Below are 14,207 nucleotides of genomic sequence, written 5' to 3' on the forward strand. Positions count from 1 at the left end.
GTAAGATTTCTGTGTTCTCTTCTCTTCCCCCTTCCCTCGTCAATACATTGCTTATTGTAATGTTTGATGATATGATGCTCAACCCTCGTAGAGTCCTTACATTCCTATGTTTTGTACATGCCTTGCTTGTTTTTTCAATAAAAAGAAATATAAAAAAAAAATTATTCTAAAGTGGGATACAGAATGGAAATTTTAAAATTAGAAATCGAAAAATTAAAAACGTAAGGAACTACCGTTATGGGATATTGGCGAGCCGATAAATAGTTTCTGAAGGGATTAAACAATTGAACTCATCTACTGAAAGTTTTCGGATGGGTGTGCAAACTTGACTTTCCACACGGGGCGCAAGGGGTGATCGAAGTCCCTGCCTTGCTCTGTTGGTTAATTGCACAATCCTCTCTGTTTTTTGTGCTCAGTAAAAACCATATTGGGAGCACCTCGTTCTGCAAAAAAAAAAGGCTTTGTGAGTGAGTAAATGCTATCAAAGCCATGTGCAAGTCTGGTATGGTGACCCCCATATCGTTGTAAAGTGGAGACACAAGATGCCCTAGGGTCATCTAGTGGCTCTATAAGGTAGCATAGTAGAAGAGATAGCTCTTGTGGCAGGGTTTCAAAAAACTTTCACATGACAAGGTCTCCCACACACAAGAGATGATTATAACCCATCAGGGAGGAACCCCGGGTATAATACAGACACTGATTGGTCAGATACTCGCTCTGATAGCTCAGACACCTGATACAGCCATAGAAACAACACCCGAAATCGACGTAATCACAGCGGGAGGATGAGGAACAGAAGAGGACGGGGATATGGATGGCCCCCCTACCAAGAACCCCACCTTACCCTGACCTACCTTTCTTCTATGGACCCCCACACTACCAACAACAACCGTACCCCTACTGGGAGCAAGCACAAAAACCTGAACAGCCTGGACAAATGTTTCCTTTTTTAGGAAGAGGCAAAGGACCGTAGAGAGGAAGAACAAACAGACAACAGGTGCAATGGTCGCACCTCCTGGAAGCAACAAGGATGAATACGAGGAGCATGGGCCCTCCGAAAAACTCCACCACCAGTAGCCACCCAGTCTAGTGGTAAATCTATCAGATATAATTCTATCACCCACCCAGCAGACAGTCCTGGAAAAAGGATTAGGCGTTGTGCCTACACCGAGGATGGACAAATTCAAACTCAGTTGTGAGTTAAATGAATTTATCCGCAAGATCAAATTGTAGCAATTTTTTTAGGGCAAACCCTCAATGGTAACCCATGGAAGTGACACAGGTCTACATCGTAAACCGAACTTCACCCCTCCATCAGTCAACCTTCCAGTGGAACTACTAGCCTTTGAAAAGGCCATCCTGAATAAAGTGGGTGAAATTGACCTCAGGACCATCAAAGTATTCCACAACACCAGCAAGATGGAACAAGAAACGATCCATCTCTTGGCTAACGACAAAAAAATCACGATAAAAACAGCTGATAAAGGAGGAGCTATTGTCCTTCAAACCACAACAGCCTAACGCAAGGAATGCATGAGACTTTTGTCTGATGAGGGGAACTACCTCTGTGTGGCAGATGACCCAACGGAACCCCTACGTATGGAGAGCGCCAACATGGTGGAAGAGGCCACAGCACATGACTGGATCACCAAAAAAGAAGGGGATTTCTTGGAAAACACCAACCCGGTTACTTCGTATTTCTACACCATTCTGAAAATATATGTCATTGGAAAACCCACCTGGACGACCCATAGTCCATCCTGTAACCTCTTTCCAAGTTCACAGATGCCTTTTTACGCCCGCTGATACTAGGAACCAGTACCTACCTACAAGACACCAAGGCGGTACTTTTCCTTCTCCATAATCTACGTTTTGATCCCACTACCAGCATCTTAATTGGGTTAGATGTGGAGAGCCTCTATACCAGCCTACCCCACAGGGAGACCCTTGACTTCATTGAGGAGGTCCTTTTTGAAGAACAGTTCCATACACGAGACACCTTGTTTTGGAGTGCTGCAAGCTGGCACTAACCGAGAATTTATTTCGCTTTGAGGATGCACTATTCCGACAACAGCACAGGACCAGCATGGGCAGCACCTTTGCCCCTATTGTGGTAGGATTATATGTACTCTCCAAACAATCTAACAGTACTATCACCTGGGTAACTGTGTGCACTATAATGAATGTTTAAACATCTTTAACATTCTTTTCAAAATTTTGATCATGAAAATGCTCTTTGGTACTCAAAGTTATACATGAACAAACTCCAAATGTAAACATATTTGTCAAATGACTGATGTTTGTTTTTACACAATCAACAAAGTGATACATACAACTTTAGTATGCATTAGAATCATTACAAACATAAATCATTAATCATATTTCACAATGACAGGCTGGCTTTCAAATGTATTGTAGAACAGGCGGTATTTCAAAATTGCCTGATGCTTTTCGGGACAATAGTCCCTTCCTCTGGGGCCACTGAAAAGAGCCAGTGATCATACTCTGAATATGGTTCGGGCAATGTACACAACAAGTATCAAGTGGAAGAGGTGTGGTGCAGCGGCCAGGGCGACTGACGCTGGAATCTGGTGCTCGCGGTTCGATCCCCGGCACCGAAAGCTTGTCAGCCCAGCACCATTTGACTCTGGGCAATAGCTTGCTTATTCTTCCCCAGGACCCCCAGCGCCAGGATACCACTTCGGAGGTAGCTGTGCGCTTTACAAATACTGGTATTTCATTTAATTTCATTTCAAGTGGGATTCGAGACTGCAGAAAGCGAGTCCTAAACCCAGAGGTGGCTCGTCCATGTTAGTCTAACACGGACAAGCCACCCCTGGGTTTAGGACTCGCTTTATACAGTCTCGAATCCCACTTGATACTTGTTGTGTACATCGCCCGAACCATATTCAGAGTACGATCAAGTTGATACGATGTTGTATGTATCAACTGTTGATTGTGCAATAACAAACAACAGTCATTTGACAGTTCCTCCGATTTAGGCGGAACGGCACAGAGACAAAAGACTACAAAATCCAAGCAAGAGAACTGTCTGAGAAACTGATTGCCAGGAAATATCCTTCACATCTGATATCCAAAGCAAGGAAGAGAGCCGCAAACAATCACAGGGAGGCGCTCCTTGAAACATGCCAAAAACAAGACACTGAGAAAGAAAAAGGGCCTATCTGTGTCACCACCTTTAATATAGCGTCTGATCCCGTAACAAAAATAGTCAAAAAACACTGGCGCACTCTAAGCAGTGGTAACCTGAACATACCAAAATGTCTCTGAGGTTTTTTCCTTTCCTATGGGAGAACCTATGTTCTCCCATAGGAAAGGAAAAAACCTCAGAGACATTTTGTCAGAAAGGATACACTCTGGTGCGGCCCCCTCAGGAACAGATGATCTTACCCCAGATCCCACCAACCAAGACCAGTGACAATCGAGAATCCACTGCCTCTGAACTTGGCCTGGGGGGAAAAGGGAAGTGGAAGACAAAACAAGAGAGACCCGCTTCTGGACACTGGCTCCTTCAATTGGAAACTCTGTAAAATAAAACAATAATTATCCTCCCTAAGACTGTGAGTTACCTTCTAACACTGTCACTGCTCTCACTCTATTACAATTACTTTTACCAGTGCCTTAGTAGAAGCTAGCTACTCTCCGAGCTGTTTTGTCTATTTATGCTTAAGGTAAAATCTGATTCATTGGAAGAACCCAGCTGGTACTATGTACATCAGTTAATTGTGGTATTGTGTATAGCTCTGCCAGCAATAGTTCTTCTTAGAGCGGTTTTACAGTCTTTAAATAGTTGGTCTTTTTGTACTCTTCCTCAGAAATATAGTAAGGAGATGCTCCCTGAAGAAGGGCTTTCAGCCCGAAATGCATAGCAGCAATCTAAGTATATGTGGAAAATATATTGTTTGAAAAAGAATGAAAAACAAGATGATGAAAATTTCTGACATGCATTGATAAACATTGAAGCAATTAAAATGGTTTAAGAAGCAAAAGATTCCTTGGAGGTCCATTTTCTATATAGGAACCTAAGGTGTGCCCAAGGGGATGCAACCAAATTAGTTTGGAAGCACAGCATGTTTTCAGTACATGAAGACGTCGAACGGACGGAAGACGCCACCCGTGGAGCACCCAAAATATTTATTCAAACTAACAACCTAATACCTTCATTTAAAGGAAATCAAAGGCTGTGCACTAGCGACACAAAAGTTTGATAGCATTTACTCGCAAAGTCTTAATTTGCAGAACGGAGTGCTCCCAATATGGTTTTTACTGAGCACAACAAACAGAGAGGATTGTGCAATTAACCAACAGAGCAAGGCAGGGACTTCGATCACCCCTTGCGCCACGTATGGAAAGCCAAGTTTGCACACTCATCCGAAAGCTTTCAGTAGATGAGTTTAATTGTTTAATCCCTTCGGAAACTATTTATAGGCTCTCCAATATTCCATATCGGTAGTTTCTTAAGTTTTTAATTTTTCGATTGCTAATTTCAAAATGTACATTCTGTTTCCCACTATTATATTTGATATTACCTTGTAGCAAGCTATCAGGTACTGTGCTCTGGTTATTCCTTTATAGTTACTCGTGGCAAGCTTGTCATTCACGCAATATGGCCCTGGAGCACAGCCAGCCCTGTTGGCCATTTTGGAAAGTGCACGGTCTAGTTATTTCGTGTCAATGACTAGGCTGATCTGGAAGTATTTCGAAGCACCCGATGAGAGACGCAGTAATATGCGGTCTCCTGGAGTGCGAGTAGGTGAATATCCATGAGGTGTGCTGTGATGAAGTAAGTCTCCTGACTTTTTCCTTTCACAGCCTTCCTTCGGGAGCTTGATTTGCAGCTTCTGAGTCGCTGGAGGTATCGGCCAAATCCCCATTTTCTCCCATTTTTCCTGACAGGCTATGCTAACGCAAAAACCCTTGTCATTATTACTATTTCAGAGTGCGACTACAAGCCCCTCAATCCCTCCAGACCATGGGGCTCATTTCAGCCTTAACAAAAGTATGTGGCTTTATATGTAAATATGTATATGTATTAGGTGTTGTAAGTCACATGGAGTCTTTTTCACTTTTGTTTTAAATAGCACATAACCACTTTTTCCACCTGAGATGTGTGCTAAGTGTTTTCCTGCAACGTACGATGAAATACGAGGTAGTTGATAACTACAGGCACTATAGAGAAACATTTTAATAAGGATATGATGCTGCATGCATTGAATGCCTGCCAGCTTGCCTAGTAGGCTATTTTTTTTCTAATTTTTCTCTTGTTCTCTGCTTTATTCCCTACAGATACTACTTACAATTGTGTGAATGTATGTATTTAACCACTAGTGCACACACAATAGGTGGACACTTTTTCATTTTCAGTTGCCTTATTTACAGGTTACTATAGGAGTGGTGTGCACGGGGCTGGCCCCTGTGTGATCCTGAAGAAGAGCTTTAGGGGACGCTCGAAACATGTCGACCAGATACTAGGGACACTTGACTCATTATGGGTATGCTGTTTTTCTCCAGTAATAACCCCTGTTTTTAAACATGCCAACTTGAAGCAGGAATAAAGCATCAGCCCACTAGTTAGGTGTTCTTAAGCCACTTTCTTTTCCACTCCGCAACACTGCACTGCACATTTTTCAAAATAAAGTGCTCCTACGTAATTTCGCAAGTTGCAGCACACCTCAATCTGCAGCGGATTGAGAGGACCCCTATGATGAAGCTTGCCACCGAGGGGAAACCCTGGTGGGTGAGGGGACTCTAGTAAGAAAGTTTTCTTTCTGGATAGAAGGTTTTCTAATCGAATATAGTGAAAACCCTGTTTTCTCCCATGGTTAGGTTCTTTATTCCGACATTCCGGGGTTTGCGGTTCTACATTCAGTAAGGTGAGTGAGCCTAACTACTACCTCCACCTCCCCCATTTTTTATTGTACCAAATTATCAGTGCCATTCCCTTATTCGTGTGCCGTCAACTGTTCAACCTACGGCGGTGATTAATGTGCATACATCCAAAAAATAACCCCATAGGGAAGTGCTATGTTTGAAATGTCACTATCCTATAAAGGCTTAAACCGTGAGGTGCCTACCAAATGATTACTGGGAAATCGTAAGATGCCTGTGGAGTGGTCTGTTAAAAGAAGCAAATTGTTTTGTTAGTTAGATAAAGGACCCAGTGTGCATTAAGTGTGAAATTTTACGATGCCTGGAATCTCTTAAACATACTATGGGCGTAAGCAGTGTGGAGATATGTCATACTTATGCGCATGGATGTTGGTCCAAAAAGAAAAATGATGGCTCATCTTCTTTTGCATTCATATGTCAAGGTTTTTCGAACATCAGTCCGCAGACCCCGTCGTTGTGTAAGATGTCCCAATGACAGAACATTCTGGAAGTATCTGTTAGGAAGAACCCAGTTGATTGTGAACCTATGCATTCGCAATAAACATTGGTTGCAGCAACTTGTTATGTACAGTGTAAACTTGAGACAGTTAAGACAAAGAAGGAAGAAGGTGTAGACACGTACACTACCTCTAAGCTTGTTTCAGCTCATGTAGAGGTTCTGTGACAGTTGAGCTGGTCAAAGCATGTATGACCCAGATGTGGTAAAGATCCACTGGTCAGGTGATGAGCAGGGCCCTGATGAGCCTGCTGTAAAACATATGAATAGAAGGTAACAAAAGTGGTGTCTTAACAGTAACATGGGAGTAGAATTAGCAAGGAACTGTATCCCCTAATCTTATCTCGGTATTATGAGAACATTTAAGGCGAGTAATCTGAGCGGAGAAGCAGCCGAAGAGAACAAACAGTTCTTACCCGTTCTGTAAACCTCGGGACCTGCAACGCCGTATGCACATGGGAGTAGTAATGTTTTCTTAGAGTTCTGTATACATCCATGCTTAGTGCTGAGTTATTAGTGTGATAAGTGCAATCTTTCTCCTGTTTTTCTTCTTTTTGGGGGTTTTTAGTAAATTGTCCTGCTTGAATTTACTCACTTTGTGTTGTGCTTGTGTTAGTATGTTCTTTTTGTACCCTCTCTCTGTGAATCTACGTTCCACCATGTTCTATTCCTGATCGAGTATCCCTTCATCACTGCAGTTTCTTTTCATTCTCAGCATTTCTCCATAGGGGAATGCTTTTGTTTGTGGGAGTGGGTGGGCACTAGTGGCATACAATAGTGAATTAAATGCTGTAGGTTTCCTATATGGTAGAGTCAATAGTTTGTAACCATCAACCTGAATGCTAACATCAAGGAAATTGATTTTTGAAACTCTGTTCTTTTGTGAACTTAATGTTGACTGTGTTGTCATTCAGGCACAGAAAGAAATGTTTCAGAGTTTCATTAGCGCCAGACCAAAATAAACGATATCATCGATATAACGTCCCCAGTATAGCATGTTTTCCAACAATTCCCCAGGACCCTCCCTCCATATGTGCCTTGATTTGAATACCCCATGTATGGGTTAGCAAATGAGAGTGAAACTTTTGCTCCTATGGCCACACCCACGATCTGGCGAAACCACTCACCATTCTGTGTGAATATATTATTCTCAAGCACTAGCTGAATTAGATCCATTAACATGGTTGTTATACAATGCAGCAGGTCTGGTGTCTAAATAGTGTTGTACAGCCTTCATGCCTAGGTCCATCGGTATGCATGTATAGAGTGAGCAAACATCAAGAGTAACTAGAAAGTGTCCGTCCATCCATTCCACACTTGCCATTTTACTCAGCAAATCTCGGGTATCCTGTAAGTATGATGGTAAGTTTTTAACCACGGTTAAAGATATAGATCAATGAATTCTGATAGTCTCTCCGTAGGAGATCCTACTCCTGAAATGATGGGCCTGCCCGGTAGGAAACCTAGTCCCTCGTGAATTTTCGACAAGGTGTAGATGCAGGGACAAGTGGGATTGTTATTAAGCAAGTATCTGTACTCCAAGTCTGACAAGAGACACAAATCTCTCCAGTAATTGAGTTTGTCCACCGCTTTTTTTGTTGTTGCTAGCAGAGGATTACCTACAAGTTTAGAGTAAGCTTTCATGTCTGATAGTTGTCTATCAAACTCCCCCAAGTATTCATTCTTGTTCATGAGTACCACGTCACCCCCTTTGTCGGCTTCTCTGATCACTAGAGATATATCGTTCCTTAGGGTATCAAGTGTTAATCTTTCCTCTAACGTAATGTTGTGTCTAATGTTCCTGGTGAGTACCGGTCCTTCAATTTGTATAATTCTTGAGTAACCACCAATTCGAATTTGTCTATTTGGTTATCTCGGTTTCACATTCCTGTTGACCAATAAAAGGAGTGTTCTGCATAGTACTTGAAGAGTTGTTGCGAGACCAGGGCTGGTGTCTGCCTGGCAGTCTGTCTCACAGGGCGTTGTCTGGCATCTTCTGAAGACTGCACAACATGCTGGAGAAGATATAGGCCTTCCTAGTGCCTAGCAGCCTGCCTGTCTCCTCAGAGAGGGAAAGAGAGTGACTGGTCCTGCAGGAGAAGAGACTGCCCAGGAGGAAAAGTCTACCTGTGTTCTGGGCACCCAGAAGATGATGTATGATATTGAGAGGGAAGCCAGAGCTGACCTGAGTCAAGTATGGTCACGTGGTCTCCCTGCATGGTTCATGTAGACAACTGTGAAGAAATTGCAGAGCAGTACAATACTATGCCGTCTGGCACTCCTACATTGTAACATAGGGACTTATCTGTGAGAGCCATCATAGTCTCCAAAACAGAGGAACTGCCCCCGGCCTTGGGGCTGCTACTGGCAAAGATGAGCAGCTTTGACCAGCTCTGCCACACTGTTCACCCCAGCAGCCCGAGTGCTTACTAAGATACGCTCAGAGATGAGCTGTGAATTATTTAGTCTGTTGGTTGACTTTAATCTTGAGGCTTTGTCCCTTACACTACTTCCCTGAGAGCCATTGACTGCTCGCTATGGCGAGTCAAGTGTGGAAGAGGTATACATGGCCCAATTTGCAAAGCCATAGTAAGACAGATACCAGGATGCCAAAGAGAGGCAACCCACACCAACCCGCCCAGTGTAGTTCAGCAGACCTGTTAGCGCCGTGGACACCTTCATGTGGTCTGAAAGTAGTCTTTAGTTTTTCTCTTCTGATATTCAAGGAAAGCCTTCCTTATATGATAATCAACTGTTTTGGATCAGGACAATCTGATTCAGTTATGCAATTAAAGTACTCTAGAGAGCATCTCTCTTTTGTAGTATAAGTAGCTGTTTCTAAGCAGGTTCTCTCACAATGGGCATATTTCTGTATTATATTATGTTAGCAGTGAGCTAAAATGTGTATTTCTATAGATTTTTGGGTCAGACAATGAGGGGGACAGTTGCTGATTATTAAAAAAAGAAAATGCCCCTTGCATTAAATTTACACTTACAAGAATTTGAGGGATTATTGCAGTTTATTCAGATGTGTGACTAGTTGAAAATTGGACTTTGGGATTCTACCCTGCCAGTTACTCTTTATGCAAAGACCAATAATCAAGATGTGCAGCACAGGTCTGTCTGGTTTTGATAAGGTAATTGAGGAAATACATTATGGTTTATAAAATATCAAGTCTGTAATTTGGCCAAGTGAAAAAGTGCTGCTTCCTGGTCCCCCATAGTCAGCACCAGCTCTTCCCGCACCCTTAATTGATTAAAATCCTTTGGAAGCAATTGATGTGTGTTAGTCTTCACCCTTTCTGGAGTGTCTGCTGAAAGCATTTCCATAACCCAGGGCATCACTTTTGCTTATTTTTTTTTCAGAAAGCGGATGATCGAGAGAAGAGACAGGAAGCACACCGGTTCCATTTTGATGCAATGTGAGCTACTTTCAAGAATAACAAAGGAACTGCTACTCACTTTTTCATCACTGCACTAAATTCTGGCGTGGAATAGGAAAATGGAAGGCACTGTTCTGAAGCATTTTCTTGGCAAATGTTTCACAAGCTGATATTTATTGGTTTGAAAATATTAAACGCAGATTTTAATATTGCCATTTTTGTGCTAAAATGTATATATTTGTCCTTGAATTTTTATTTAACAAAGGTGTACTTTTTGTGTTTAGGGGATAATAATGCATGTATTTTAATGTTTACATTCCGATTAATCTTTTGCATCAGTGTTCAGCGAATCAAAGATAATATGTAAAGACTAGACACGATTAGCAATGTTTATTCATTGGAATGATTTAGGGCCACTTGTGTTGGCTGTGCCATATTTTCATGACTGTAATGTGGGTTATATGGTGCAAAGGAAGACATTTTTACTTTAGTGAGTGTTGCAGTATTTGGGGGCATTTGATCACAGTTATAAAGAATACATCCTTAATTATCTGCCTCTTCCACCCCAGGCATGCACAGTAACATCAGCTAGAACTTCTGACAGTGCATGTGGGAAAACCAGGGTTAATTATACCCTGTTATAACAAAAAAAGGTTATTACTTATGTTCAGCAGGAAATAGACTTCTGGTAATATAGAACTAAGGAATCATGTCATACCATTGTGGGAAAAGGCATTTGATAGATTATGAATTCAAAGGTATAATTCGTACTTCACTGTTATACGGTGATGGATCTTGACTGAAAATAGCATAGCCTTCATTATTATTGGACCAGAGAAGAGAAGCTCAGCTTTTGCTTTGCTATTGAACTGGATAGTGCTGTGCAGGATATTCCTCTCCTTGTTTATATTCAATGTTGGAAATAATAATAACAATGTTGGAAATAATAATAATTATAATAATGAATTGATTTGATGCACAGTTCACTGATAGATCATGTTCAGCGATGATGCAAATAATTAATTAATCTATAACTTTGAATCATGCTGTGCCACTATCTTACACAATGTTGTATGTAATGGACTGATTCAATTTACTAATTGAAATGTACTGAGTTTACAAGATTACAAGTGCAATGCTTATTACATGAGATTAAATCAGATGTCCCATACCTTAACTGTTGACACTGTGTCCTTGTTTTTATGGTAGAAAAAGTCACAATTCAAGTTTACTGTACCAATTGTGACCAACTGAATTAACTGACCTTTGCATTGCCTATGTATGTGAGTGGAAAATGAGGGGTGAGTGTAGAGTCAACTGTGTTAACCAATCAGAACTCTATATTGTGAATGCTGTCATAATTAATTACAGACCTGCATGCGTAGCAATTATCAGTGGGGCAGTTACATCATTGTCACAGTTTCAGTAATCAATAAAGGTAGGTACTAATTCCTTCTGCGGCTTGTTAGAATTTCCATTGGTGTATTAGTTTGTCATTAAATCTTAGGCGAGATTCAAGGTTTAGCCGGAAGCCAAAGTGCCCAAGGACCTATGGCACAGCTTTCCAAACTTTTCATGTTGGTGACACACCTTTTTGTGAATTTTTTTTCAGGGACACGGTAACGCGAGTGAGCGCAGCGAGCTAGCCCGAACCACCCACAACCTGACACACAACCCACACACACAACCCCCCCCCCCACACACACACACAACCCACCCCACCCCCACAACCCCCCACACACACAACCCCACACACACATACCCACACACACACCCACACACAACCCCACACACACACGCACACAATCCCACACACACACCCACCACCAGATAATGTACGTATGTTTGTATGGATCTGAAGAAAACCCACATGATTGGTAACAGAGCATGAACAGGAGATTTGTACATTTGTGATATTACATTTTATATATTTACAATCACGTTACATTCCACATATATTTACAATTTTATGCACAGTGAGGTCAACTTATTTGCCCAGAATCACACATTTTAAAGTCAAGTGCCAGAGCTGGAATTAAAACAAAAAGTTCCAGATCACTAGGTCACCAGTTTTGGCACTAGACTAAATCTCTGTGGTCTAGAATCCCAAAATGTTGCATGTTCTTGGAGGAATTCTGTCTCGTAAAATTCTGCTCTTCATGGCCACACTTTTGATCTAGTATCCTGGCTTCAGCTGGGTTTGCTTTTCCACACAATACTCAAGCCTATTCTTTCCACATAGAAGTAGGACTACAGTTTGCACTAACCATCGACATAAAAGTAAGACTATTCGACAGCTGTCAGACATAGAAATCTGAGAGACAGTGGTTATAGAGACTTATGGGGCACTGTTAAAGGGAACTAGTGAGGGAATCAGTGGCGGAGGTGGCCTTTCCCTCCATCTGTCTCCCTCCCTCCCTCTCTCTCACTCCCTTTCTGTCTCCCTGCCTGTCTGTCTTCCTCCCTCTGTCTCACTCCCTCTCCCTCTGACTCTCTCCCTCCCTCTGTCTCCCTCCCTCTCTGTCTCCCTCCCTCTCCCTCCATCTTACTCTCTCTCCCTCCGTCTCCCTCTGTCTGTTTCACTTTCTCTGTCTCCCTCTCTCTCCCTCTGTCTCCCTCAGTCTCTCTCACTCTCTCTGTCTCCCTCCCTGGCTGTCTCCCTCTCTCTCTCTGTCTTCCTCCCTCTCTATCTTCCTCCCTGTCTGTCTCACTCCCTCCCTCTCCCCCTGACCAACATATTCTGTGGGTTCCATAAGGGTCTGTGACAAAGAGGAAAAAATGTTGCTTTCATTCTTAAATCGTTTTAATATTTTTCTGTATTGGTGGTGCACAGGTGCGCAGCGCCCCTTTCCCACTCCCTCCCCCGCACTCCTCCATGCCCATGGCTCACAAGGGCATTCTCCATTGAACCTAATTGTTTATGTTTTTGTTTTCGTATGGTTACAAGCCGCAGCGTACAGAATGATGTAAATGTGAAAGCTTCTATAGAGCTTCTTGGCAGCTTTTCTTTCCAATGCACCGCGATCCCGGGGCTGCCCCAAACCCCAGGCCAACCCCCTGGACCCAATAACCCACCGTATTCACCCATTGAAGAGCCCTTTGCCAAATGGACTATCCACAAATGAATCCCTCCCCACCAGACCCCCTCCGTCGCGTGTGTCAGCCCCGGCTCAGACGCAGTGGTGGCTGGTGACATTTGAAAGTGGTGATGCGTAACATTATTGTCGTACTGCACAGCGGCTCGAGCAGCCTAAGGGGGCATTGTCCCCAAGAACATTTTGAAAAAAGAGTGGACAAACTGCATTTTTAAGCAAATTTGAGGAAGCAGGAAGGTTAATAAAGCAAATATTGCTGGGCCTAAACTGCCCTCACAGGCTTATCTACAAGTTCCTCATCTCAGCACCAGAGTACCGTGTGAGTAGTACAACTCCACTACATCAACAGGCTCTACCTCACCTGGTAAAGATACGACTTTTTCAGCTGCTTTAGAAAGTAGCAGCCAGGCTGATAAAGAGCCATTGATGCTCAGGTATTATCCTGCAAACCTGACAGCACAGTGTAACTCACACTCGCTAGTCAATGAAACATTTTGCACAATCCATAAATTAATGTATTCTGACCCACAGTCACACATGCTCCCAGCAGCATAAACACCTCTCACCTGCACAGATATGATAAACGGATAACACAAACAGGCAGGCTAAGTTAACGTTGCAATGTCATTTAGCGTGGGCACTGCCATCGAGCTATTCCTACACACCTTGCTGCCTTGATCACCCTGCGAATTTCTCTCCAGGACTCTACAATCAGTGGAATGCCGTGGTGGCAAAGGCATAATGCGCAGGAAGAGCCTCTTCGACAAAGAGAGCAGCATACCATCAGCAGAAACAAACGAGGGGGGCAATCATGCTGTATGTTTGTTTTTGTATAGCACAAACTCGACACTAAGGTTAGGTATCTGTGCGCTTTACATGAGCCCCAGCTGCACTGCTTTATTACAGACGGGCACATTCATTGTTAGGCACGGAGAGATTTAAGTGATTTAAAATCACTGAAATCTCACCTTGCTGATTTGCCCGGAATCACAGGATGTTGAGCCCCTGTTATGTTCCCGCCGAGACTTGAACCCTTGAACCCCAGCCAGCTTCAAGGTTGGCCGGTGAGACAGCCCTTTGTGCACAGGAGTTATCCAGCTATTAGCACACTCAGTCCCGACAGAGAGAAATTAAACGGGTCCAATTAACACAGGCCATTTTATATCTGTCCACATAACACCAGTCAACTAATGGAGGAAACTAACCATATTATATCCATATTTAACCCTTTAAATCAGCATATTGGTCTTAACTACTATCCTAGCTCATTGCCCGCTGCTAGTGATAGACAAAAAGCATAAACCCACTGTGACCTGCCTCCCC

At 42.8% G+C, this 14,207-nt stretch overlaps 1 protein-coding gene across 1 annotated transcript in view; it reads left to right on the forward strand.

Moving 5' to 3' along the window:
* Window positions 1-10,966, forward strand: part of ITFG1 (integrin alpha FG-GAP repeat containing 1) — a 1,017,137-nt gene extending 1,006,171 nt beyond the window's left edge. Inside the window, exon 18 of the mRNA XM_086945125.1 lies at window positions 9,773-10,966. Coding sequence (XP_086801251.1) covers window positions 9,773-9,832 — 60 coding nt within the window. The 3' untranslated portion in view covers window positions 9,833-10,966. The remainder of the gene's footprint in view (window positions 1-9,772) is intronic.
* Window positions 10,967-14,207: the final 3,241 nt, after the last annotated feature.

Source organism: Lissotriton vulgaris, chromosome 12 (genome assembly GCF_964263255.1).
Source record: "Lissotriton vulgaris chromosome 12, aLisVul1.2, whole genome shotgun sequence".
In the NCBI taxonomy this organism is placed as follows: Eukaryota; Metazoa; Chordata; class Amphibia; order Caudata; family Salamandridae; genus Lissotriton; species Lissotriton vulgaris.